At 43.9% G+C, this 25,748-nt stretch overlaps 1 protein-coding gene across 1 annotated transcript in view; it reads right to left on the reverse strand.

The window, feature by feature from the left end:
* Positions 1 to 224: 224 nt before the first annotated feature.
* The window catches only part of zdhhc17 (zDHHC palmitoyltransferase 17), a gene marked incomplete at its 5' end in the record, with an annotated part of 29,144 nt that continues 3,620 nt past the window's right edge, over positions 225 to 25,748 (reverse strand). Inside the window, 16 exons of the mRNA XM_080022760.1 lie at positions 225 to 2,144; positions 5,053 to 5,147; positions 5,283 to 5,440; positions 6,441 to 6,524; positions 6,742 to 6,835; positions 6,971 to 7,033; positions 7,552 to 7,700; positions 8,255 to 8,355; positions 10,117 to 10,259; positions 10,816 to 10,941; positions 13,072 to 13,234; positions 15,857 to 15,921; positions 16,649 to 16,793; positions 22,376 to 22,453; positions 22,574 to 22,696; positions 23,009 to 23,112. Of these exons, the coding sequence (XP_079878886.1) occupies positions 2,006 to 2,144; positions 5,053 to 5,147; positions 5,283 to 5,440; positions 6,441 to 6,524; positions 6,742 to 6,835; positions 6,971 to 7,033; positions 7,552 to 7,700; positions 8,255 to 8,355; positions 10,117 to 10,259; positions 10,816 to 10,941; positions 13,072 to 13,234; positions 15,857 to 15,921; positions 16,649 to 16,793; positions 22,376 to 22,453; positions 22,574 to 22,696; positions 23,009 to 23,112 (1,830 nt within the window). The 3' untranslated portion in view covers positions 225 to 2,005. The remainder of the gene's footprint in view (positions 2,145 to 5,052; positions 5,148 to 5,282; positions 5,441 to 6,440; positions 6,525 to 6,741; positions 6,836 to 6,970; positions 7,034 to 7,551; positions 7,701 to 8,254; positions 8,356 to 10,116; positions 10,260 to 10,815; positions 10,942 to 13,071; positions 13,235 to 15,856; positions 15,922 to 16,648; positions 16,794 to 22,375; positions 22,454 to 22,573; positions 22,697 to 23,008; positions 23,113 to 25,748) is intronic.

Genomic DNA, 25,748 nt, shown 5'->3' on the forward strand with positions numbered 1-25,748 from the left:
CGGGGGGGGGGGTTGGAGGAATTTGGGGGGTGATGGAGGGGGGCTCAGAGTTCATCTCTTTGTGGCATGGGGGGGGTCTCAAGCTGTCTTTGTGACCTTTGACCCTTCTTCTGGGTCACGGCGGCGGTTTAGGTCCTGTGGGGGGGGGGTTGGGTGGGGGGGCATTCTGTTGGGAGGGGAGGATGGGGGTGGGGGGAGTCCTTCGCCCTCCCCCCACCCCTCCCCTGCTTATATAAATCCGTTAAATATTGCAAGATCACATTTCAGCTTTTACAAAAAGAAACAAACCAAGGAGAGTGGGCGTCGTCTTAAACTCTAACGTCTCTGCTTTACACTTTGTACATCCAGTGGAAAACAAAACAAACAAAAACAAACCATCGAAACCATGACGACGGACAGGATGAGAAAGTACTCGCAAAATACTCAACATTCACTATTTACAGCGTCAACATGCAGCGGCTACGTGGCGTATGGACAGCGGCGGACGTCACCAAGCTACGGCCGGAAAAAAACAAAACAAAAACACCCTTTTCGTATTTTCCGACAAACACTTGACAAACAGAATCACACACAGAGAAAAGAAAAACAAACAAACAAGATTTTGTAGATTTCCTTATGTACAGATGAACATTCTTTATACACTGGGAGGGGCAGGGTCCTGACAGGAAGTGATGCGACCCGCCGGAGAAGCGAGGGGGCGGAGTCTCTTCTGATTGGGTCGTCCTCTTCCTCTCTGTCCGAGCGAGACGAAAAATAAAAATACAAAACAACAAACAATAACGACAACAAAATCGATATCAGTGCAAACTTACAAGCAGGTGAACGTAACTTCCCGACAAAACAAAAAAAAACTGCGACTTCGAACTTCTCGGAAAGAAAAATAGAATTGAAAAAAGAGGAAATCACAGGAGGAATGAAGAGTTTCTCGACAGGAAGTCCCACCTCAATAAATACATTGAAATATTTGTACCTTTCGCTTCCGGCGTGATAGCGCCGTTAGCCGCTAACCACCTCACTGAGTTTGGATGAATTAAAATCAGTTTCCGCTAAAAACGACTCAAATTGTCACAACATGATGCTAGTGGGAGGATTAGCTCATCACCTATAAATACATTTAAAATAAATACTTTGTCACATTGTCTCTAGAATGTTGTCGCTGCGCCCTACAGGGGGCGTCCTACAGGGGGCGTCCTACAGGGTGCCGTCCACAGGGGGCATTCTACAGGGGCCTCCTACAGGGGCCTCCTACAGGGGCCTCCTACAGGGGCCTCCTACAGGGGCCTCCTACAGGGGGAGCCCTAGAAGGAGTGTCCTGCAGGGTCTCCATCAGATAAATCCCTTGGCCTGGAATCGCTCCCTAAAGATGACGTTATTAATTAAAACCCAAATCAAATTTGTTGTATTATCGTATCATTATGTTATCATTATATTATACTATTGTGTCTCCATCGTTTAAATCAAGGTAGCCTAGCGCTAGCTTCGTGCATCGTGGGACTTTTGGCGATGGAGCGCCCCCTGCAGGCGACAGGAAATCTCCCATCAGCAAACTGAATCACCGTGCAAAGAAAACAGAAATAAACTTGACGTTATAAAAAGGCATTCCCTTATTTCAGTCGCTTGAGAACCAAATAAAACAAACGCCCGGTCACCGTGGAAACCAGGAGCTTAACCGACAAATCAAATGCAACGGAGAGAAATTACAAATAAAGCGTCCGACTGGGCGCACAAAGAAGGAGGGGACAGAGAGAAATACTACTTTACTAGTAGTAGTACTATCAGGACTGGTAGTGGAGCTAGTAGTAGTACTAGCAGTACTAGTAGTAGTCCTAGTCGTAGTTCTAGTAGTAGTACCAGCAGTACTAGAAGTAGTATTTGTCGGGTTGGGGGTGCAGTCCGGTTGCGTTGTTTCCTTCCTTCTTTTTTTTTTAATGTTTTGTTTTTCTTTCTTGTCTTTGTTCCTAAATGGCGCCCCCCCCATCCAAGATGGCGATCCAAGATGGCGGCCCTAGACCAGCTGGTAGCCGGAGCCGGACGTCTGGTCGTACTCGATGGTGAACTGCGAGGTCCAGTCCACGGTGACGGGCCGCACCAGGCCGCAGCAGCGGATCTGGAAGAAGTCAACCAGGTTCCGGAAACAGCCGTGGCTGAGGAGGACGGGGGCACAATGACAAAGGAAGCATTCGAGAAATGTTGCTAATACTGAAAACCCTGCTCAAGAACGAGGCTAGAAACTACCATGAAACAATCCTAGGTATGTTAAAACTACAGAGAATCACCACCACCAAAGCGAACATACTTGATAAAAACATAACTGGCAACTTATAAAATAACTAATATAAACATAATAACATAACAAACATAAATAAAAACACACAACTAATAACATAACTAATATAAACATAACTAATAACATACCTTATAACATAACTATAACTAATAAAAACACAACTAATAACTAATATAAACATAACTCATAACATACCTTATAACATAACATAAACATAACTAATATAAACATAACTCATAACATACCTTATAACATAACATAAACATAACTAATATAAACATAACTAATAACAAACCTTATAACATAACATAAACATAACTAATATAAACATAACTAATAAAATAACATTAACTTAACTAATAAAATAATAACATAAACTTAACTAATAAAATAATAACTAATAACATAACTTATAACATAACATAAACATAACTAATATAAACATAACTAATAAAATAACATTCACTTAACTAATAATGTAACTATTATAAACATAACTAATAACATAACATAAACATAACTAATATAAACGTAACTAATGAAAACATAACTAATTAAAAACATAACTAATAACATAACTTATATCAACATAACTAATGTAAACATAACGCATAGCACAATTTATATCAAACATAACTAATATACCATTATTGTATATAACTACTAATATACGTATATATAACTATAATAGTTAACATAACTAATAAAACAACCAATATAAACATAACTAATAACATAACATTAACGTAACCAATAAAAACATAACTAATAACACAAGTAATATAAACATAAGCATAGCATAACTAATATAAAATGTAACTAATATAACAACACTGCAGATACAACTACTAATATATATATATAACTATAACAGTTTTAATATAACTAATAACATAATATGATAGTGTATATATATATATATATATATATATATATATATATATATATATATATAGATATATATGTAAAATCGTATATAATAAACATTACTAATATAAACATAACTTATAACAAATGTAAACATAAGTAATTTAAACAATTAAGAAGATAACTACATTAAAATGTAACTATATAGCTATGTATCTATAACTACTCATATAACTACATCTATAAGTATATATACAGTGGGGCAAAAAAGTATTTAGTCAGCCACCAATTGTGCACTCCCACTTAAAAAGATGAGAGAGGCCTGTAATTTTCATCATAGGTTCACTTCGACTATGAGAGACAGAATGGGGGGAAAGAATCCAGGAAATCACATTGTAGGATTTTTAATGAATTAATTGCTAAATTCCTCTGTAAAATAAGTATTTGGTCACCTACAAACAAGCAAGATTTCTGGCTTTCACAGACCTGTAACTTTTTCTTTAAGAGGCTCCTCTGTCCTCCACTCCTTACCTGTATTAATGGCACCTGTTTGAACTGGTTATCAGTAAAAAAGACACCTGTCCACAACCTCAAACAGTCACACTCCAAACTCCACTATGGCCAAGACCAAAGTGCTGTCAAAGGACACCAGAAACAAAATTGTAGCCCTGCACCAGGCTGGGAAGACTGAATCTGCAATAGGTCAGCAGCTTGTTGTGAAGAAATCAACTGTGGGAGCAATTATTAGAAAATGGAAGACATACAAGACCACTAATAATCTCCCTCGATCTGGGGCTCCACACAAGATCTCACCGTGGGGTCAAAATGATCACAAGAACGGTGAGCAAACATCCCAGAACCACACGGGGGGACCTAGTGAATGACCTGCAGAGAGCTGGGACCAAAGTAACAAAGGCTACCATCAGTAACACACTACGCCGCCAGGGACTCAAATCCTGCAGTGCCAGACGTGTCCCCCTGCTTAAGCCAGTACATGTCCAGGCCCGTCTGAAGTTTGCTAGAGAGCATTTGGATGATCCAGAAGAGGATTGGGAGAATGTCATATGGTCAGATGAAACCAAAATACAACTTTTTGGTAAAAACTCAACTTGTCGTGTTTGGAGGAGAAAGAAAGCTGAGTTGCATCCAAAGAACACCATACCTACTGTGAAGCATGGGGGTGGAAACATCATGCTTTGGGGCTGTTTTTCTGCCAAGGGACCAGGACGACTGATCCGTGTAAAGGAAAGAATGAATGGGGCCATGTATCGTGAGATTTTGAGTGAAAACCTCCTTCCATTAGCAAGGGCATTGAAGATGAAACGTGGCTGCGTCTTTCAGCATGACAATGATCCCAAACACACCGCCCGGGCAACGAAGGAGTGGCTTCGTAAGAAGCATTTCAAGGTCCTGGAGTGGCCTAGCCAGTCTCCAGATCTCAACCCCATAGAAAATCTTTGGAGGGAGTTGAAAGTCCGTGTTGCCCAGCGACAGCCCCAAAACATCACTGCTCTAGAGGAGATTTGCATGGAGGAATGGGCCAAAATACCAGCAACAGTGTGTGAAAACCTTGTGAAGACTTACAGAAAACGTTTGACCTCTGTCATTGCAAACAAAGGGAATATAACAAAGTATTGAGATGAACTTTTGTTATTGACCAAATACTTATGTTCCACCATAATTTGCAAATAAATTCTTTAAAAATCAGACAATGTGATTTTCTGGATTTTTTTTTCTCATTCTGTCTCTCAAGGGTGAGGTGAACCTATGATGAAAATAACAGGCCTCTCTCATCTTTTTAAGTGGGAGAACTTGCACAATTGGTGGCTGACTAAATACTTTTTTGCCCCACTGTAACTATAATAGTTATAACATAACTCATAAACATGGAGCCTCACTTGAAGGGGCTTTCGATGGATGTGGCGGTGACTTTAAAGTGCTTGTATCTGCGGGCGTTCATCCTCTCGTTGGTGGTGATGCCCAAACCAGCGATCTGAGAAGGGTCAAAGGTCAAAGCCAGGTCAGAGGTTAATCAATGAAGGTATAAAGAGAACGGTGAGAGAAAAGTCAATGTGTGGTTGTGTTTGGACCAATCAGAAGACTGCTCGGTGTTAGGCTCCGCCCCCACCTGGTAGAGCTGGCACATGATGAGCACGGCCACCCACAGGAAGTGGAAGACGCTGTTGAGGAACATCCAGAACATCCAGGGGGAGCAGGAAGTGAGGTGGGCCACGTAGAGCCACAGCCCGTCCCTGGAGTAGGAGGAGGGACAGTGCAGCCTCCAGTCTGAGGGGAGAGCGCCATAAAGAGGATATTATGTAAATATAGACAGAACATGAGGATATTACAACATATGGACAGAATATATATAGAAATAACATGAGGATATTACAACATATAGATAGAATATATATATAGAAATAACATGAGGATATTATAACATATAGATAGAATATATATATAGAAATAACATGAGGATATTATAACATATAGATAGAATATATATAGAAATAACATGAGGATATTACAACATATAGATAGAATATATATATAGAAATAACTTGAGGATATTATAACATATAGATAGAAAATATATAGAAATAACATGAGGAAATTACATAAATACAGATTTTTTCAATGAGAACATACAGAACAGTACTGACAGATGGTAATGCCGACATTCACCCATCCATCCCCTTTTACCATCTCATTCTTCCCCCATTTACCCTGTCATTTACCCTCCATTTACATTGACACAATGACATTCAGCCATTCACGCCCCATTTAACCTCACATTCACCCATTCATCCCGTTTTACCCTCATTCATCCAACATTAACCCATTCACCCCCCAATTACCCTCTCTTTCACCCTCACATTAACCCATTCAACCCCATTTACCCTCTCATTCATCCCCAATTTACCCTCTTGTTCACCCTCACATTAATCACCCATTTACCTTCTCATTCACCCCCACATTTACCCTCCCATTAACCCATTATCCTAAAATTCACCCATTCATCCCCTTTACCCTCGCATTTATCCAACATTAACCCATTCATCCCCGATTTACCCTCATTAACACTCACATTAACCCATTTATCCTCTCATTCATCCCACATTAACCCCTTCATCGCCCATTTACCCTCACATTAACCCCCCATTTACCCTGTCATTCACCCTGACATTAACCCATTCATCCCCATTTACCCTTTCATTCATCCTCCATTTACCCTGTCATTCATCCCCACATGCCCCCCTTCACCCCTTCACCCCTGCAGGCTCACAGGAGATACAGCCGTAGACCATCCAGCAGATCATGCAGAGCAGGAAGAACAGGTAGCCCATGAAGTAGCGGTGGTTCCCACTTCCTGTTCCAGGGCACAAACAGGAAGTAGATCTATACGCTGCTCTGGAGTTTACAACACTGCCATGTTTTGATTTCTCTTTCTTAATCAAATGAAAAACGTCAAAATTATTATAAGGATTATATTGCTGCAGGATCATAAAGTGCTAACAACTGAACCTACAATGAGAATAAACTTTTGAGTTTAGAATTTTTTAATCATTATTATGATTATACCGTACCCACGCAGTTGCCCACCCAGGGACAGTGGTGGTCGAACTTGGCGATGCAGCGGTTACACACTGCACAGTGTTTGGACCTGATGGGCTTCCGTATCTGAGGAAAGAAAGATAAAACTGGTGACTAACAGGTGATAAAACAGGTGATAAAAACAAGGTCAATTAAGGGAAAACCGGATCGGGCCTTGATAACGGCCTCGATCCGGTTGAATCCAGTCCCCGGGGCGTTTACCAGGCAGGTGCTGCAGAAGATGCTCAGGTCCAGGCTTCCTGTCTCCGCCAGCTCCACGATCGTCTAAAAGGAAAAGAGACAAGATGGATTTCGAAATGAGGAGGGGTTAAAAAAAGACAAGAGGTGGCAGGAGGAAAGCCAGAAAGAAAGAAGCAGGGTTCCATCACTCTGACGGATCGTGGTTCCGAGCAGGGGTTCTCAATGTGGGGTCCGGAGACCACCTTAATACAGTCTTATCTTTTATCAGTTTTCTGCTGTTGTCTTGCTCCAGCGTTTGGGAACGCCGGGCGGCGACAACAGCGACAGGAAGGCAGGGAGTCACCCTCTGCGGCGGCCGGCACCTCCAGGCGGCAGCGGAAGGGCGAGCGGTGCGACAAACGTTGAGCTGAGGTCAATTTCATGAAAAATGAGGTAGACCCAACGGACCAATCAGACGGCCCTGCCTGGCGCTCTAAAACAGCGGTGGCAATCTCTTATTTCTACCAAACGGTCCGACGAAATCTGAGACACGGGCCAGGCAGGGGCTGCATACCGTCTGTTTCCCCGCCTGCCGTGGCCGCCCCAAACGTTGTGGCTCCTACCTTCTTCTTCTGCTCCTCCGAGGCCTTGATGATGCCGGGGTCGGACCTCCAGGACTTGGCGAAGTTGTAGAAGAGCGCAACGCTGTTCAGCAGGAAGGGCACGTGCACGGTGGCAAAGGGCAGATGTGCACGTGGGTTAAGGAAGACGCCTGTGGACGGGTTTGGACATCCGGCCCCCCAGTGGTGGGAGGCCAAACTGCAACTCTCACAAAACAGCAATACCGCCTTGTATCACTGCAAAATGTTATCGTATCATAAGGTCATTACATGTATATTGGATGTTACATTTGGATGGAAGTAATTTAATGCATGGATGTTATTTGTCATTTATATAATTGTGCAATTCAATTTGGATGTAATTGCATAATTATTTATCAATTAGGATATAGTAAATATTAGAACTAATACCTGAATATAATATGAAATAATATTAATGTAGACATTTTATAATTTATAAATTAATTTCGATGTAATTATAATTATTTAGAGATTAATTTGGATATATTTATAACACCACTAATAGCTCTAGTAACTCATTAACTAATAATAATAATCAATTACAATATAATTAATATAGTTCCTTTTTTCCAAATCTGCTTGTTGATGCCCTCTAGTGGATGCTCTGGGTACTGCCGGCATCGTGTAGCGGTCATGTGATGTGACGTCAGCAAACAGGAAGTGTTTCCGTGGCGACAAAGGATATGGTTCCAGAACCAGTAGAACCAGGTGGCGTACATCCAGAACTTGGTGGCCAGGTAGATCCCCAGAGGAAGAGCACTGTGCATGGAGTGGTCAAAGAACGCTCTGGGGGGAGGAGGAGGGAGAGAAGGAAGAGCGAGGAGGAGAAGGAGGTGGGGGAGGAGGAGAGAGGGAGGAAGAGAACGGGAGGAGGAGGAGGGAGGAGGAGAGAGGAGGAGGGAGGGGGAGATATACAGTTTGTAAAGTGTAGACAAATAAAAGTAAAGCTCCGCAGGGTCAGGACCTTTCACAGGGTTTACTGTCGATGGGCGGGGCTTATAACAGAGGGGACCGCTCTTATTGCGGAAGGGGCGGGGCTTATCGCAGAGGGCACGGTGATTATTGTAGGGGGAGGGGCTCAACATCAATGGGCGGGGCTTCTGACAACGTCGAAATAAATGAGACTTGAGTGCGAATCGCGCGTGTGTGTGTGTGTGCGTGCGTGCATGTGCGTGCGTGCATGTGTGTGAGCCTGTATGTGTGTGTGTGCGTGGCCGTGCGTGCGTGCGTGTGTGTGAGCCTGTATGTGTGTGTGTGCGTGCCCGTGCGTGCGTGTGTGTGTGTGTGTGTGTGTGTGCGTGTGTGTGAGCCTGTATGTGTGTGTGTGCGTGCCCGTGCGTGCGTGTGTGTGTGTGTGTGTGCGTGTGTGTGAGCCTGTATGTGTGTGTGTGCGTGCCCGTGCGTGCGTGCGTGTGTGTGTGTGCGTGTGTGTGAGCGTGTATGTGTGTGTGTGCGTGCCCGTGCGTGCGTGCGTGCGTGTGTGCGTGTGTGTGAGCCTGTATGTGTGTGTGTGCGTGCCCGTGCGTGCGTGCGTGTGTGTGTGTGCGTGTGTGTGAGCCTGTATGTGTGTGTGTGCGTGCCCGTGCGTGCGTGCGTGCGTGTGTGTGTGTGCGTGTGAGCCTGTATGTGTGTGTGTGCGTGCCCGTGCGTGCGTGTGTGTGTGTGTGCGTGTGAGCCTGTATGTGTGTGTGTGCGTGCCCGTGCGTGCGTGCGTGCGTGTGTGTGCGTGTGAGCCTGTATGTGTGTGTGTGCGTGCCCGTGCGTGTGTGTGTGTGTGCGTGTGTGTGAGCCTGTATGTGTGTGTGTGCGTGCCCGTGCGTGCGTGTGTGTGTGTGCGTGTGTGTGAGCCTGTATGTGTGTGTGTGCGTGCCCGTGCGTGCGTGTGTGTGTGTGAGCCTGTATGTGTGTGTGTGCGTGCCCGTGCGTGCGTGTGTGTGTGTGTGTGAGCCTGTATGTGTGTGTGTGCGTGCCCGTGCGTGCGTGTGTGTGTGTGAGCCTGTATGTGTGTGTGTGCGTGCCCGTGCGTGAGTGTGTGTGTGTGTGTGTGAGAGCCTGTATGTGTGTGTGTGCGTGCCCGTGCGTGCGTGTGTGTGTGTGTGCGTGAGCCTGTATGTGTGTGTGTGCGTGCCCGTGCGTGCGTGTGTGTGTGTGTGTGCGTGAGCCTGTATGTGTGTGTGTGCGTGCCCGTGCGTGCGTGTGTGTGTGTGTGTGCGTGTGCGTGAGCCTGTATGTGTGTGTGTGCGTGCCCGTGCGTGCGTGTGTGTGTGTGTGTGCGTGTGTGTGAGCCTGTATGTGTGTGTGTGCGTGCCCGTGCGTGCGTGTGTGTGTGTGTGTGTGTGAGCCTGTATGTGTGTGTGTGCGTGCCCGTGCGTGCGTGCGTGCGTGTGTGTGTGTGAGCCTGTATGTGTGTGCGTGCGTGCGTGCGTGCATGTGTGTGTGCGTGCGTGCATGTGAGCCTGTATGTGTGTGTGTGCGTGCCCGTGTGTGCGTGCGTACGTGCGTGTGGTTGCGTGTGTGTGTGTGTGTGTGCGTGCGCAGGTGTCTCACTTGGACAGGAACTGCACGGCGAGCCACATGGCGGCGTACATCAGACCCTTGACCAACCAGGAGTCGATGTCCAGGTGAGCGATGAAGCCCACCAGCCAGATGACCAGGAAGGGAGTTCCCAGCATCACCTTCTGCCTGAAGTCCTGGGGGGCGGAGGCCTCAATATGAACAGTAATAATAACAATAATGTGCAGCATCAAACTTCCAAAAAATATTTATAATAATCAGATTTAAATTCTAATCAAATTGTAATCCTAATCACACTATCATTTACTAATCCTACTCAAACTGTAAATACCTTGATCAACTAGGAACGTTTGAGCAGAGCCGTGGGGAGATAAGATTAAAATATTTTAGATGGTCAATCAAAGTGTGAAAAGCCAACGCTAACACACTGCTGATGTAAACAGAGTGACATCACAACACATTCCAGAGTGACATCACAACCTCCCACATCACCACCTCCATGTCACAGCAGTGAATGGCCCACGAGTGTAGTACTGTAGTCTTAGTGTAATAGTAGTGTAATAGTACTGTGGTAGTAGTGTAGTAGTACTGTAGCAGTAGTAGTCTAGTAGTTCTGTAGTAGTACTGTAATAGTAGTACTGTCGTATAAGTAGTGTAGTAGTACTGTAGTAGTGCCGTAGTAATACTGTAGTAGTAGTAGTGTAGTGTAGTAGTAGTGTAGTGCAGTACTACCTTGTCCATCTTGAGCCTCTTGAGGTAAGACGGGCTGTCGTAGCCTCTGGCCTGTCTAGCTTCCTGCAGGTGGTTCATCATCCACACATTCTTCCTCTGTTTGGAGAGGTCCAGAGGTGTCTCACCCTAGTACAGACACAGTGATGCACACAGACAGGTCAACGACCCACCAGCCACGTGTGTTTATTCAGGGACGACATCCAGCCACATGACTGGTGCACGCCAACAACATTCAGAAATGCTGCAGAATTGTTCCAGCTCGACGCCTTGACGCACCAACCACCAAAGCAGTGAATTTTATTTGGTCATAAACAATGAAATTATTTTCTCAGCACATGACAAACTGAAGAGATCGCTGCCGCTCTGTCATCTGCAGTCTGCAAGCTCCACAAGCGATGGAAGGCCCTTAGTTAACAGAGGGCAAAGAGTCGTTCGGTTGCGTTCGTGTACATTGAAGCAAGGACTTGAAATGAACAGTAAACCAGAGTCTCACTGACTTATCTCATCTGTAAAAATTAAGCAAATATTTATATTAAAATACTATTGTTATTTCCTCATCCTTTGAATTTGTATTGCATTCATGCCAGGAACCACTGGGGAGGAGTAATCAGGATGCAATGGTGTAATCACTGATGAGCGCTTCATTGTGAACAGTGCCCTGCGCAACCAGATGATGATGCCACTCAACTCCAGGCACATTTAAGGGAGGTGAGAGGCACCAAGTGTCACGTCAGACCATTCAAAACTGTTGACATCAGCGTGGTCTGCGTGCTAGACCACCTGACCACACCACCAGGCACAGGCATCATCGTCCTGCAGGGGCCAGGGAGCGTTGACGCTGGACGAGAGACCAGGGGCCTCAGTGCTGTTCTCTAGTGAAAGTCGATTCACGTTGAGCAGAAATGTTGGAGACGTCAAGGAGAGCGCTACGCATCAGCCACTGTCACCAGACGAGCCTTTGGTGGTGGTGGTGTTAGTGTGGCAGGTGTGTCTGGTCAATACAGAACTGTCCTACACTTTGTGAATGGTACAGTGACAAGTCCATACTACCTGAATGACATCATTCATCCAGTCATTGTGCCCCTGCATGAACAACACAGGCCTCATTTCATCTGCATGGACGACAACGCTCCAGCTCATGGAGGTGGCATCATTAGGGAACGGCTGCTGGAGACTGGGGCACCTCAAATGGAGTGGCCTGCACTTTCTCCAGACCTGAATCCCATAGAAAACCTATGGGATCAGCTGAGTGGCCGTGTAGAGGCTCCTAACTCTGTACCCCACAACCTCAATGACCTGAGGGCCCCCTTCAAGAAGAGTGGGGGCCAGGCCTCAGCAGACAATAAGTCGACTTGTGAACAGCATGAGACGTCCTTGTCAAGCTGTAACTGATGCTCAAGGGCACATGACAAGTTATTGAGACGTTGACATTTGTTGTTGTGGTAAACCCACCACTGTTGTTGGCTTTTGTTTCAATACATAGTTTGAGATGAGGAAATCACCATTGTATCTTCTACCTAAATGCCCTACTTTCATCATATCATATCACTGTAGCGTGAACTTTTTACATTTTCCATAAATTTCACCCGAAAGCCAAATATCCCAAACTTTTTGTGAGTATATATATATAACTAGTACGTCTCGTATCTAAGTGCTTCCACTAAGAAAACATCACAATACAAACCACGTAGTGAACAATTCTCCTACATCGGACCAAACTTTTTCTAAACATGTTTGTGTGTTGGGTGCGGTCGCCGGTGCATGTGCTGTCGTCTGTGTGTGTGTGTGTGATGAATAAAGAATCTTCATCTTCTTTATCGTAGTTTCTCTGTAGCGCCACTAGCTAGCATTAGCATGTAGGAGGAGCGACTGGAGAAGGTGAGACCAGGTCGGTCATTATTGACAGATCAGCGGTCGTTATTCAGGCCTAACTGATGACACTGGTTGCTGCTATCGACCAATCAGAATGGAGTATGTTAACCCTTAATTGACCCTTATTAACCCTTTAAAATAAAACAATAAAAAAAAAAAGATTTTACACATCTGGCCTTTCTTTGACCTCTTTCTTTGATCTTTCTACAATAACTTTGCCCTTTAACCTTTCTGACCTGTCACATATCTTTGACCTTTTTCTGACCTTAAACCTTTTGCAGATCTTTGACCTTGCACTGACCTTTGGATTTTATTTGACCTTGGAGATTTCTCTGCCCTTCCTCTGGTACAACTCTGAGGCACGACTCAGGGGGCGGGGCCTACCTTGATGTTCTGTGCATCCAGGTTGGCGTTGGCCTCCAGCAGCAGGCTCAGCACGGTGGCGTTCCCCGCCAGCACGGCCCAGTGCAGCGCCGTGTTCTGGTGGAACTTGTCGCCCACGTTCACAGACACGTTGAAGGTCAGGAGCAGCCGGGTGGGGTCCACGCTGCAACCAGAACCAGGAGCAGTTAGGACCGGGACCAGACAACTTGCAAACCCTGTCAGAACCACTCTGCTTCATCAGCATTATCATTATTAGAATGATTATTATCATTATCATAATCATTAGCATTATTAGATTTATTATCATCGTGATATTATTAATATCATTATTAGAATTAGCATTCTTATCATCATCATAATTAAAATTATCATCATCATCGCTATCATTATTATCATCATCAGCATTATTAGAATTATCAATATTATAGTTATTATTATCATCATCATTATCATTAGAATGATCATAATCATCATTATTAGAATTATTATTATCATCATTATTATCATTAGAATGATCATAATCATCATTATTAGAATTATTATTATTATCATCATTATTAGTATTATTAGGGGTCCACCCACAGCCCAATTGTTATTGCTCTACGTTTATTTTATGTTTATTCTCTGTGTTTTTGGGCTAAAAGTACGTGAACAACTACAGTTGCAGCACAGACGTGGTTGAGGTCTCATCAGAACCGGGGTTCCAGTAACAACAAATAGCTGCCAGTCAACGAGTCCTGGGAGACTGGACAACGTCCCAGACAGACGGGAGGGATTCCGGTCAAATGTTATCTGTGTTTGTTGAGCTTAAAAACAACTGATAGGCAGTATATTTAGAGAATGACGTCAAGGCGTGTAGATGTATCTTCTTGGATAATATTTTTTAATCAATATTGAAAATATTCATTAAGTCCCTTCAGTGAACACCATTGAAAAAAGAAATAATAATAATAAATATTTTAATAATATTATAATATATTATATTATAAAAGTTATAACATTATATAATTATTATAATATTAAAATAATATTATTTAAATATAATTATTAATATAATATTACTACTCGAAACTAAATCATTTCCGTTCGTGAACAATAAATAAAAAAAGTTCTTGCAGCCGTTTGAATTAACATTTCACTAAAACAAAATAAATATGCTAAGTAGGTCTAAATAAATAAAGTTTGTGGTGTTGATATCTTTTCAACATTTTTAATACAATGAACATTTCGCGTCTGCTTTAGGTCCAACTTTAATATCCAAAAAAACACCAAACTCTGGATGTATGAGTCCCTGTTGTCAATGATACTTCATCTTTGTGTTTCTCTTCCCCTCGCATCCTGCCTCGCACGGAAATGAACAGATCTGCAGAATTTTTTATCAAAATGAGAGAGTGACTGATAATGATTTCATTTCGACATCAGGGAAAACAAATATGTGACCCACCACAGACTTTAGGGTCATTTGGAGCCTTTTGATTTTTTTTTAAGTCCAGTACGGGCTGCTTAAACCTACTTGGATCTATTGCACTGGTCAGATTAAGGTCCAAGATATGATTTAGATCTTCCTCCACCTGCTTCTCGTAATCAATATCAACACAGGGAAATGAACCTTAATCTGACCAATAACTGGACCTCATTTTCCGAGATGATAGTAAGTTCTCCCACAGCGCTGCTGAATCTGATATTACTCTGGACTTGGAGAACATTTCAAACTTTGGAGGTGACTCTCAGAATCACAGTTTGCTACACCCTAGTCATTAACAAGTCATAGCTTTAAAAATATTTGCTTGATTTGCACAAGTGACACCTTGTTTGGAAGCTCTGATTCTCCACTTTCAAATGATGTGAAAAAAAGAGAGCTAATTCAAATTGTGCTTAGAAGGATTACTTTCACCGGTCATTATGACTGGAAAGATTTCAATATGTCGAAGGAGGCCAGTGTTAGCTGCAGATGGTGCTGCGTTCATGGGAAACTCAGAGAACTGTAAGTGGTGCTGCATTTTACAAAACCCCGGAAACTGTAATGGTTAAACGGCCGTTTTGGCACTGCAGGAAGTGCTAAGAACCACTGGAGGAACCGACCTTTTCTTTTGTGTCCGCACTGTGTCATCTAGGAACCATCGTAATTCTCAAAACACCGTTATTCAGGGATATTTAAATGCCAGAGAAGCAACATGCAGTGGCGTAGGTGCACGTTGATTAGTCCAGATGTAATTCAACACAAAGTGTAGGAGTGGAAAACAGTTCAAAACATATTCCGTGTTTTTGACCTCACACATGGAGTTGGCTTGCAGCTCCAGAGCAACGGGTCCGAATCGTGTCCGTTTTATTTTAGTCCCAAAGGTTAAAAAAATCCGAAAAATTAGCGGAAATCCGAAAAATTAGTAAAACGCATAAGTGCCAGTACTGCGTATACTGGTGAGCACCGGCCCACCTCAAGCTTTAGACAGTTTGTCTCCTCCACGGAACACTCTTAAGATTTTACGTCCACGCTGAAGCGGTCACAAAAATATTGGTCACAAAGTTTTAGTTGGTGTTGGTTGTCCCCGCCCCCAGCCCCTGATGTAATCGGTTCTTTGTTCCAGACCAGCCAAGTGTTGGTGTTGCTCTGGAACTAGAGCTGATTCTTTTGCCCTCGAAACGCGAAGAACTGGTTCCAGATTAGGCACCGGTTGCGAAGCAGCGCTCAAAAAGCCTTAGTTGAAAAGGGGTATTAGAGGGGAACTAAAACCACTCAGAATGGAACCAGAACCAAGACAAGACCATTGGCGGGGGAGGTTTCTACCTGTGTGTCCTGTAGGCTGCCCACATCAGAGGAGTCATTCCGTTCTGGTCCATCATGTCCACGTCCTGGGGATCATAGACCAGCGTCAACAGAATAAACCCCGAACAGACCAAATGGAACCAGGGCAAACTGGAAACCAAACTGTGCCGCTAATTAAACTCAAACTCTACTGAGTTCCACCTGTTCCTGAGCAATGAGGTAAAACCAGGTAAGATAAGGTAATATCTAGGTCGGATGAGATACAGTAACATTTCCCACCTGTTAGATAGGGTAAAGGGGGGGGGGGGGGCACTGTCCCCTGAAATTGTTTTGAATGACTGCCTTTTTTTATTGGACTTTAGTTTACGTTCCATTTAAACCATTTAAAAACGAGTACAAAAACACCCTCAACTGTACGGGCATTTTCAGATCAGAGAAGTGTGTTCGCTATAAGCATAAAATCTAACTTCAACTGTTTACATTATGCTTCTGTCTTTAGTCTGTGTATTGTGTGTATATATATTAAATTGAACGTTATCTGTAGATATCACAAGGACTCAAGCCTAGAAATAAGTAGGGCTACACCATGAAAGTCTACGAGTCGAATCATCAGTCGGAGACCCGTCAGTCAAGTGAGATTATTCCTTGTTAATAAATATATTATTTTGCTATTGTACGGACATGAACAATCAAACAGTGTGTTCTTAGTTGCTTTATTTGGAGGAACGGGACGCATGCCTGAGGTAAACTAAGGTAAAACTGAGGAAAGATGAGGTAAGATATGGTAATATTGAGGTATGGTAGGGTTCTCACCTGTCCCTTAGCAATGAGGTAGGCCACGATGGAGGTGTGTCCAAACTGAGCGGCCAGGTGGAGGCAGCTGCATCCTTCTCCATCGATGAGTGACGGATCAGCACCAAACTTCAGCAACTGCACCACCATGGACAGGTGGCCCTGCCTGGTTATAAAAACAATAATAGTTATTTGTACTACGCTTTTCCCAAACATCACAAAAAACAAAATTTATAAAAAAGATAAATGACCAACCAGCCCCAGATGGGCATTTCTATTTACTGTTCAGCTGATAAGATATCTATATTACTCTCTATGCCTATCCCTATATCTCATTATCTTTATAGCTATACCTACTAGTGCAGTGTCTGTTCAAAACATGCCTGTTGGTAAAAGTCACGGCAACTCGCAGTGTAAATACCGGGGAACGACACCCTCCTGGGAAAAAAACACACCCAAGTCACGCATACTGTATATAAGGCAGCAAGTTAACAGTCAGTTCTTGAAGTTGATGTGATTGAAGCAGGAAAAATGGGCAAGCGTAACACTTTGACAAGGGCCAAATTGTGATGGCTAGACAACTGGGTCGGAGCATCTCCAAATTGGCAGGTCTTGTGGGGTTTTCTTGGTATGCAGTGGTTAGTACCAACCAAAAGTGGTCCAAGGAAGGACAACCGGTGAACCGGTGACAGGGTCATGGGTGCCCAAGGCTCATTGATGCATTGATTGGGAGCAAAGTTTAACCCGTCTGGTTCGATCCCACAGAAGAGTTATTGTAGCACATTGCAAATTGGAATTCAAATTGGTGAAAAGGTGAATGCTGCTATGATAGAAAGGTGTCTGACACACAGTGCATGGCAGCTTGCTGCGTATGGGAGCGGTCAGTGGCCATGCTGACCCCTGTCCACCGCCTAGTGCCAACAACGGGCACGTGAGCGTCAGAACTGGTCCATGGAGCAATGGAAGAAGGTGGCCCGGTCTGATGAATCACATTTTCTTCTACATCGTGTGGATGGCTGGGTGCATGTGCATAGTTTACCTGGGGAAGAGATGGGACCAGGATGCATTATGGTAAAAAGGCAAGCTGGCAGAGGCAGTGTGATACTCTGGGCAATGTTCTGCTGGGAAACCTTGGGTCCTGACATTCATGTGGATGTTACTTTGACAAGTACTACCTACCTAAACATTGTTGCAGACCAAGTACACCTCTTCATGTTAACAGTATTCCCTGATGGCAGTGGCCTCTTTTAGCAGGATAATGCGCCCTCCCACACTGCAAACATTGTTCAGGAATGGTTTAAGGAACGTGACAAAGAGAGTTCAAGGTGTTGACTTGGCCTCCAAACTTCTCAGATCTCCGATAGAGCATCTGTGGGACGTGCTGGAACAACAAGCCTGATCCATGGGGGGCCCCACCTCGCAACTTCCAGGACTTAAAGGATCTGCTGCTAACGTCTTGGTGCCAGGACACCTTCAGAGGTCTTGTGGAGTCCATGCCTCTAAAGTTCAGAGCTGTTTTGACAGCACGAGGGGGAGCTACACAATATTAGGCAGGTGGTTTCAATGTCGTGGCTGATCGGTGCATATCTTTATCTCTATAGCTCTATACCATTATCTCTATACCTCTATAGCTATCTCTCTTTACCTATATAGCTATATCTGTTTTTATTTTTGCACGTACCACAATCATACAGTATGATAGCCAAACATTTCCAATTGCCCTGAACAGACTTTTTTTCTTCTGATCGGAGTACGTGCTGCAATTCCTTTGTCCTGCCGCCACTGTGTTTACCAACTCGCCAATGGAGGAGAAAGACAAGAGGCAAATGTGCCAGTATACAAGCAGATCTACCGATTTACAGAGCATTTTAATGGCAAATGCTCAATCACTGCACAATAAAATGGACAAACTACACGCATAGATTAACTCCCAGCGGGACATTGCTAGCTGCTGTGTGCTGGTGTTTACAGAGACCTGGCTGGATCCTACGGTGCCTGACTCGGCCTTTATCGTGGCTGGATTTTCTATCTTCCGACAGGACAGAACCACGGAGTCAGGGAAACGGAGAGGCGGGGTGTCTCTATTATAGTTAACTCTAGCTGGATTTGGGATGTAGCGGTACTTTCAACAAACTTCTCACCAGACATGGAGCTATTAACTGTAAAAGTCTGCCCCTTCTACCTCCTTCGGGAATTCAGCTCTGCTTTAATCACAGCAGTCTATATTCCCCCGCAGGCAGATAAAACGTGCATGCTAGAGGACTTATTATGGAGTAATTAATGGAATTAGAGAAAGCTCACCCTGAGGTAGCTTCTATTGTTGTTGGTGACTTCAATAGGGTTAATATAAGTAAGGCTTTGCCTAAATATTTAACTTTCCTACGCGTGTTGATCTGGTCATGGATCATGGTTACTCTTGACCATTGTTATTGTCAAATACGGCACAGCTAAAAACAAAAAAAAAAATAATAATTCTCCCCTGCCCTGCCTTGGGTACGGCGGATCACACCTCCATTCTTCTACCAACATAAAGACAATGTCTCAAACAGGAAAAAGCGGTTATTTTGGCATCAATAATCACAAATGGAAAAAGAGTCAAGAGACAAGTTGGTGTCTAACTACAATAGCTCCATCCCTAGACACATGTGGTGTGGACTCCATCACAGACTACAAAAGGAGAAATAGTAGTGATGCCCAGCCCACCGCCTCCCTCCTCGTTGAGCTGAACAGCGTCTACGCACGGTTTGAGGCAAGCAACACCATCCATACTGGGAGGTTCGCTGAGGACCAGGACGACTGCCCTATCTACAGCTGACGTGAGGAGAGCTTTCAAAAGAGTAAACTCATGGAAGTCATCAGGGCCAGATGGCCCTCCAGGCCGTGTCCTCAGAGGGTGCAACAACCAGCTTGTTGAGGTTTTCACCTCTATATTAAACCTCTCCCTGAACCACCTTGCAGTCCCCACCTGCTTCAAACAGACCACCATTGGCCCCCTATCAAAGAAAACTTCCATCACCAGCCTGAATGACTACTGCCCGTTAGCACTGACCTCGATCATCATGAAGGGCTTAGAGCGGCTAGTCAGAAACCACATCTGCTCCATCTTTCCTGACACCTTGGACCCCCTTCAATTTGCATACCGGCCCAACAGATCTACGGATGATGCCATTGCCCTGACAGTACACACCCCTTCGCCCACCTGGATAAGGGAAACACATGTGAGGATGCTGTTTTTAGATTTCAGCTCAGTGTACAACACCATTGTGCCCCCTAAACCTGTTCCCAAGCTCAGGATCCTGCGTCTTGACGCCTCCCTTTTCAACTGGATCCTGGGCTTCATGACGGGCAGACCCCTGTGGTGAGAATGGATAACCTTACCTCCTCTGCACTGACCCTGAGCATCGGAGCTCCTCTGGGCTGCGTACTCAGTTCCCTCCTGTACGCCTTGTTCACGTATCACTGCGTGGCCACACACAGCTCCAATTTCATCCTCAAGTTTACAGATGTCACCGCCATCCTGGATCTCATCTCTCAACAATGATGAGACTGCCTACAGAGAAGAGGTCAGTGACCTGGCAACATGGTGCCAGGACAACAACCTTTCTTTCAGTGTCTGCAAGACTCAGGTGATGATGGTGGACTTCAGGTAGCAGCAGGGGAGGGGTCCCGCCCCCATTCACATCGATGGAGGTGAACGGGAGAGAGTCTCATGCTTTAAGGTGCTCGGTGTGTTCTGTCCTCACCTGGTCCAGGCCAACGGACTCGGTGGTAAAAACTACCCCAAAGCACCTAAAGCTCCTGAGGAGACTCAAGAAGTTTGGCATGTCTGCCAAAACTTTCACCTACTTCTAAAGGTGCAGCATTGAGAGAATCCTCTCTGGCTGCATTACTGCCTGGTACGGCAGCTGCTCCACTGATGATCCAAGGCCCTCCAGAGGGAGGTGAAGACAGGGAGGAGCAGGAGCGCATCATTGGCTGCCAGCTTGCCCCCCAGGCAAGGCATCTACCACACACCATGCCTTAGGAAAGCACGGAAAATCATAAAGGACTATAGCCACACAGGAGATAGACTGTTAACATTGCTGCAGTCTGGTGGACGTTACCGGAGCATTCAGGAACGGACTACCAGACTCAAAACAGTTTTTACCCCCAGGCCATCAGGCTTCTTAACCAGCATCAATAAGCTACTGATCGCATGGATGACACATGAACGTCTACGTATGCTCTGGTCGCTTGTACATTCATTGGAAATCACCAAGTTCAATGTACATATTCATCCAAACATCTCCACTTTATTTCACATTATAAAATATTTGTAGTCTCATTGTCCATTCATACTCCCATCTGTCTACAATCATCAGGATACATATAATATATTCCATTTCGACATTCCCTGGAACTGCTGCTAGTGTTCTATTATTATTATTATTATTATTATTATTATGTATATTTATTTGCTATTCATCATATTTTTGTTAGTTTTGCCCTCATACGCTGACTCTTTTTAACAATCAATTCCTTCTATGTAGTTGTCACTTGCCTTGTTGTGAGAATTTAACTGTTCAGAAGGACCCTGTTTTATACTGTGCATTTGATAATAAAACTCCTTGACTTTGCCTTGACTTTTACAGCTGGGACAAATTTGTTGGTACCCTTACAGCTCATTGAAACAATGCTTCATTCCTCCAGAAAAGTGATGAAATTAAAAGCAATTTTCTCATGTATACCTGGATGCTTTTGGTTTGTCATAGAGTAAAGCAAAGAAACTGTGAAAATTTATTAATTATTGCTATATCTAAATTATATTCTAAAATGGCCTGGACAGATTTGTTGGTAGCCCTTAGAAAATATTATAAGTAATTGGATTATAGTGATATTTCAAACTAACTGTTTTCTTTAATTGGTATCACACATGACTTCAATCTTATGATCAGTCATTCAGCCTATTTAATGGAGAAAAGTAGTCACTCTGCTGTTTGGTATCATGGTGTGCACCACACTGAACATGGACCAGAGAAAGCAAAGCAGAGAGTTGTCTGAGGAGATCAGGAAGAAAATGATAGACAAGCATGTTAAAGGTAAAGGCTATAAGAGCATCTCCAAGCAGCTTGATGTTCCTGGGACTACAGTTGTAAATATTATTATGAAGTTTAAGAGCCATGGGACTGTAGCCAACCTCCCTGGACGCGGCCACAAGAGGAAAATTGACCCCAGATCCCAGCTCCCCCCAAAGTCCCAGGAGGACTCCACTTTTGAAAGAAAAACATAAAAAAAGCCAGACTGGAATTTGCTAAAATGCATATTGACAAGCCACAATGCTTCTGGGAGAATGTCCTTTGGACAGATGAGTCAAAACTGGACTTTTTGGCAAGTCACATCAGCTCTATGTTCACAGACGAAAAAATGAAGCTTTCAAAGTAAAGACCACCATACCTACTGTGAAACATGGAGGAGGCTCGGTTATGTTTTGAGGTTACTTTGCTGCATCTGGCACGGGGTGCCTTGAATCTTTGCAGGTCACAAGGAAATCTCAAGACTACCAAGGCATTCTGGAGCCAAACCTACTGCCCAGAAAGCTCTGTCTCAGTCGCAGGTCATGGGTCCTCCAAGAGGATAATGACCCAAAACACACAGCAAAAAGCACCAAGAATGGATAAGAACAAAACATTCTGAAGTGACCTTCTATGAGTCCTGATCTGAATCCTATGGGATGAGATGTTCTGCTTATATTATGGGATGCGGTACTACCTTGTGGCCCAGTGCAGGGGTGTGGAGTTGAGGTCTCCTCCCAGTTGGTCCACCACAGCTCCTTTAGAGATGTAGTACCTGAAAGAGTGTAAACACCATGTCACAACATGGCAGCTGCAACACAAGTGACGTGCATTTGGAGATGAAAATCTGGAGATGGTGACCCGTGGAACCAACTGCAACTGGGCGGGTACTCACTTGACCAGGTCCATCCTGTTGTTGATGGCCGCCCAGTGCAGCAGAGTGACGTTCTCTTTGTCCGGTTGTCTGACGTCATAACCGGCCTCCACCAGCTCTCTGCAGCGCTCGAATATCCCATACCTGGAAGAAGGACGAGAGAACACAGCTTAGAACGTGTCTCTCTACCACCTTATATACCATACCTGGAAGAAGGACGAGAGAACACAGCTTTGACCGTGTCTCTCTACCACCTTATATACCATACCTGGAGGAGGGATGAGAGACCAGAGCGTACAGCTCTCTCTCCCCTGCTCCCTCAGGAATGTACCTACACCACTTACTGAATGTCACAAAAGTCATAAAAGTGTTTTCTGATGGGAAATCCAAATACATGCACTACGCACAGCTATAACTAGGGGGCGTCACATCTTAAAACCCCAAATTGAAACTTACTGTGTGGCTTTGACAATGTCCCAGGTGCTGTAGTCGTCCACGTGGTTTTTCCGTCCCGGGTTCTCACTGTAGCCGTGGTTGTAGTGACCCTGCGGCTTGATTTCCTGCCAAGGTAAGTGAACAGGGTCAATGCCAGACCCCGCAGAAACTCATGCTAACCGTCTTAGCTCAATGCATGGCTGCAGAGGGTTCAACTAGCCTAGTTCCTGCAAAATTTGAGAAATAAATGTAAATTTCTTATGAAATAACCATCTAAAAAATATTGTCAAATTACTTCTATCAAGATATTACTCCAAAAATATTTTGACATTTGAATCTGTATCAATAGTGTTTTACATTCTCCATGATCATAGAGAATTTAGAATTTTAAATTCTATATTCTTCCAAATGACCCCCCCAGATAGACAGAGAGAGATGAACGAGATTAGAGCTAGAGACAGGAAAACAAACAGCCTCTCTCTCTTTTCACAGCAACAAACCTTCGTTCCCCAGCAACAACAGACTAATCTGTAAAACACTGATAAAATACCCAGAATGCCTCGGCCGTTTCTCAACACCAAGTACGCGAAGTCCGGACTTGCGGACTTGGTAGTTCAGACTTGGCAAGTTCGACTCGGGAGTACAGACTCCCGGGGACGGGAGGACGCAGGACGGTCATTCTGCGAAATGCATTGTGGGATACTTGTCTGTCCCAGGTCCACACAAGTCACCACCGATGCATCCTCCATAAAATGGGCGGAGCAAGTCCACATCCTGGCATTTGGACTGGACTTGGCTTGATGCGGACTTTGAATTGGAACAGTACTTGGGCTGCGACTGACGACGTTTCACAAGTACACAAGAACGCAAGTACACACAAGAACGCAGATTGAGAAAGGGCTCATGACTCTATTCTCAGGGCTTGATGCTTACCTTTTTCCCAAGGAGTGTGCTCCTCGGTTGAAAGATTTAGGAATGCATAAACAACTTTAGGGGTGCAATGAAAATTTACCAAAAAATGTGTTTTTCCTGAGTAAAGAGATACAAGGAGACGTTTACAAGAAAATTATTTAATTTATTTGAATACAAAAAGTTACACTAGGCTTTTAATTATTTCTGCTTCAAACTGTTTGTAATCATTATCTAATATATATATATATTTATATTTATCTAGTTCGCTTTAAACTGTATAAACAGTATAAACGGTGTGTAGTTCTTCTTAGTTCTAAACTCCAAAAGGTCTGCTCAATCGTGTTTATTTAATTAATGAATTTATTTAGTTATTCATATAATTACAAGGAACCAAGCGGCTTTATGACAACATAATAGATATAGAGAGACAGTTGTTGAAAAACTCAAAAAAGTTGAAATTCAAAATAATTTCCACTTAATGTTGCCAATTGATAGATGGGAGCCTGCATGTCCCACAGGAGAGTGTGGCTATTCAGAAGGGTAATGTTTTTGCATCGAGCTGATTAGACCTGTCCCTAGTAACTGAGTATAATTCCAATAAGTATCCAGTAACATGTTCAATTTCTCACATTTATAACAAACCAGATATGGCGGGTGCGCAGACACATAGCGGTGACATAAAGCAGCGGCCAATGAGGTCTCTATGATCGCCGCTACTGGTTACTACGTGACGTCGCGCTATGCTGCTGCTACTTCCCAACTTTACTACATTACTAAGTGTAACAAGCACGTTGCACCGTGGCGTTTCACGAGGACATCAGCCGATAAATATTGGATCGGCACATCCTTGATTGTTATCAACCTTTTTTTTTTTTTTTTTTTTTTTTTTATAATAAAATAGAGGTTACTTGGGATTAATTTTGTAATACTTTTTGTCCGCACACACGTTCCTAAATACATTTTACCATTTGCACACATCTATTTTCGATCGCAAATGTGAAATACTCGCAGCATCGAGCCCCGAGTCTGTGGAATCTCAACACAATTATCTTAAATAAACACAATAACCACCGCTAGCAAAGCTCCTGAGAAATTAGGAAAATAAATTCCCTTGTTATCCAAATGACCCAATACTTTGCATAACAATCGTCAGTCAACTAAATTTTTTTCCAAAACCGGAACCCGAGTCGATGTTCATGTCTGGTTCCAGGTTTGTCATCGCTCGATCCATCTCTCCCTCCTGCCCTGGGGAGCCACGGCCCATCTGCCCATCCACCCTCCTATTGACCAAGTCCATGCAAAATGAGATGGAAATCAATCAGAAACCAGACCAGAGCAGTGTCTTTAATGGACACGGTGATGTTCTGTGGAGTGTAGCATTAGCAGTTAGCCAGGTTGCCAGGTCTGAACTGGGATCTAGACCCAATCTGGAATTATCTGGATACTAAGGATGCAACGGTACAGTGGGCTCACGGTTTGGTATGTATCACAGTTTTGGGACCACAGTAACGGTATGGTTTTGGTATCTTTATATTTAAGATTTTAAAGTTAAAAGGTGTAAAACATATTTTTACAGTAGTCAGCATAAATAACCAGTGTAACGCAGTGTGTGTGACTGTGGGGGGAGGGGGGAGACGGGGTTCAAGTTCATTGGTGGTTATTTTCCACACTGGACACCTTGATTGATTGCCCTCTTCACAAAAACATTTCTCTGAAGCTTTATTTTGTGTTTCTATTGAAAAGGCTGCGTAGCTGGTGGAGCTGCAACAGAATAGGGAGCAAAAGTACCACACACCGCACTGCGCCCGTACACTGCACCATCGCGTCTGGTGGAGTTCTCCCGTGATAT

Source organism: Zeus faber, assembly GCF_960531495.2.
Source record: "Zeus faber genome assembly, chromosome: 21".
Lineage (NCBI taxonomy): Eukaryota > Metazoa > Chordata > Actinopteri > Zeiformes > Zeidae > Zeus > Zeus faber.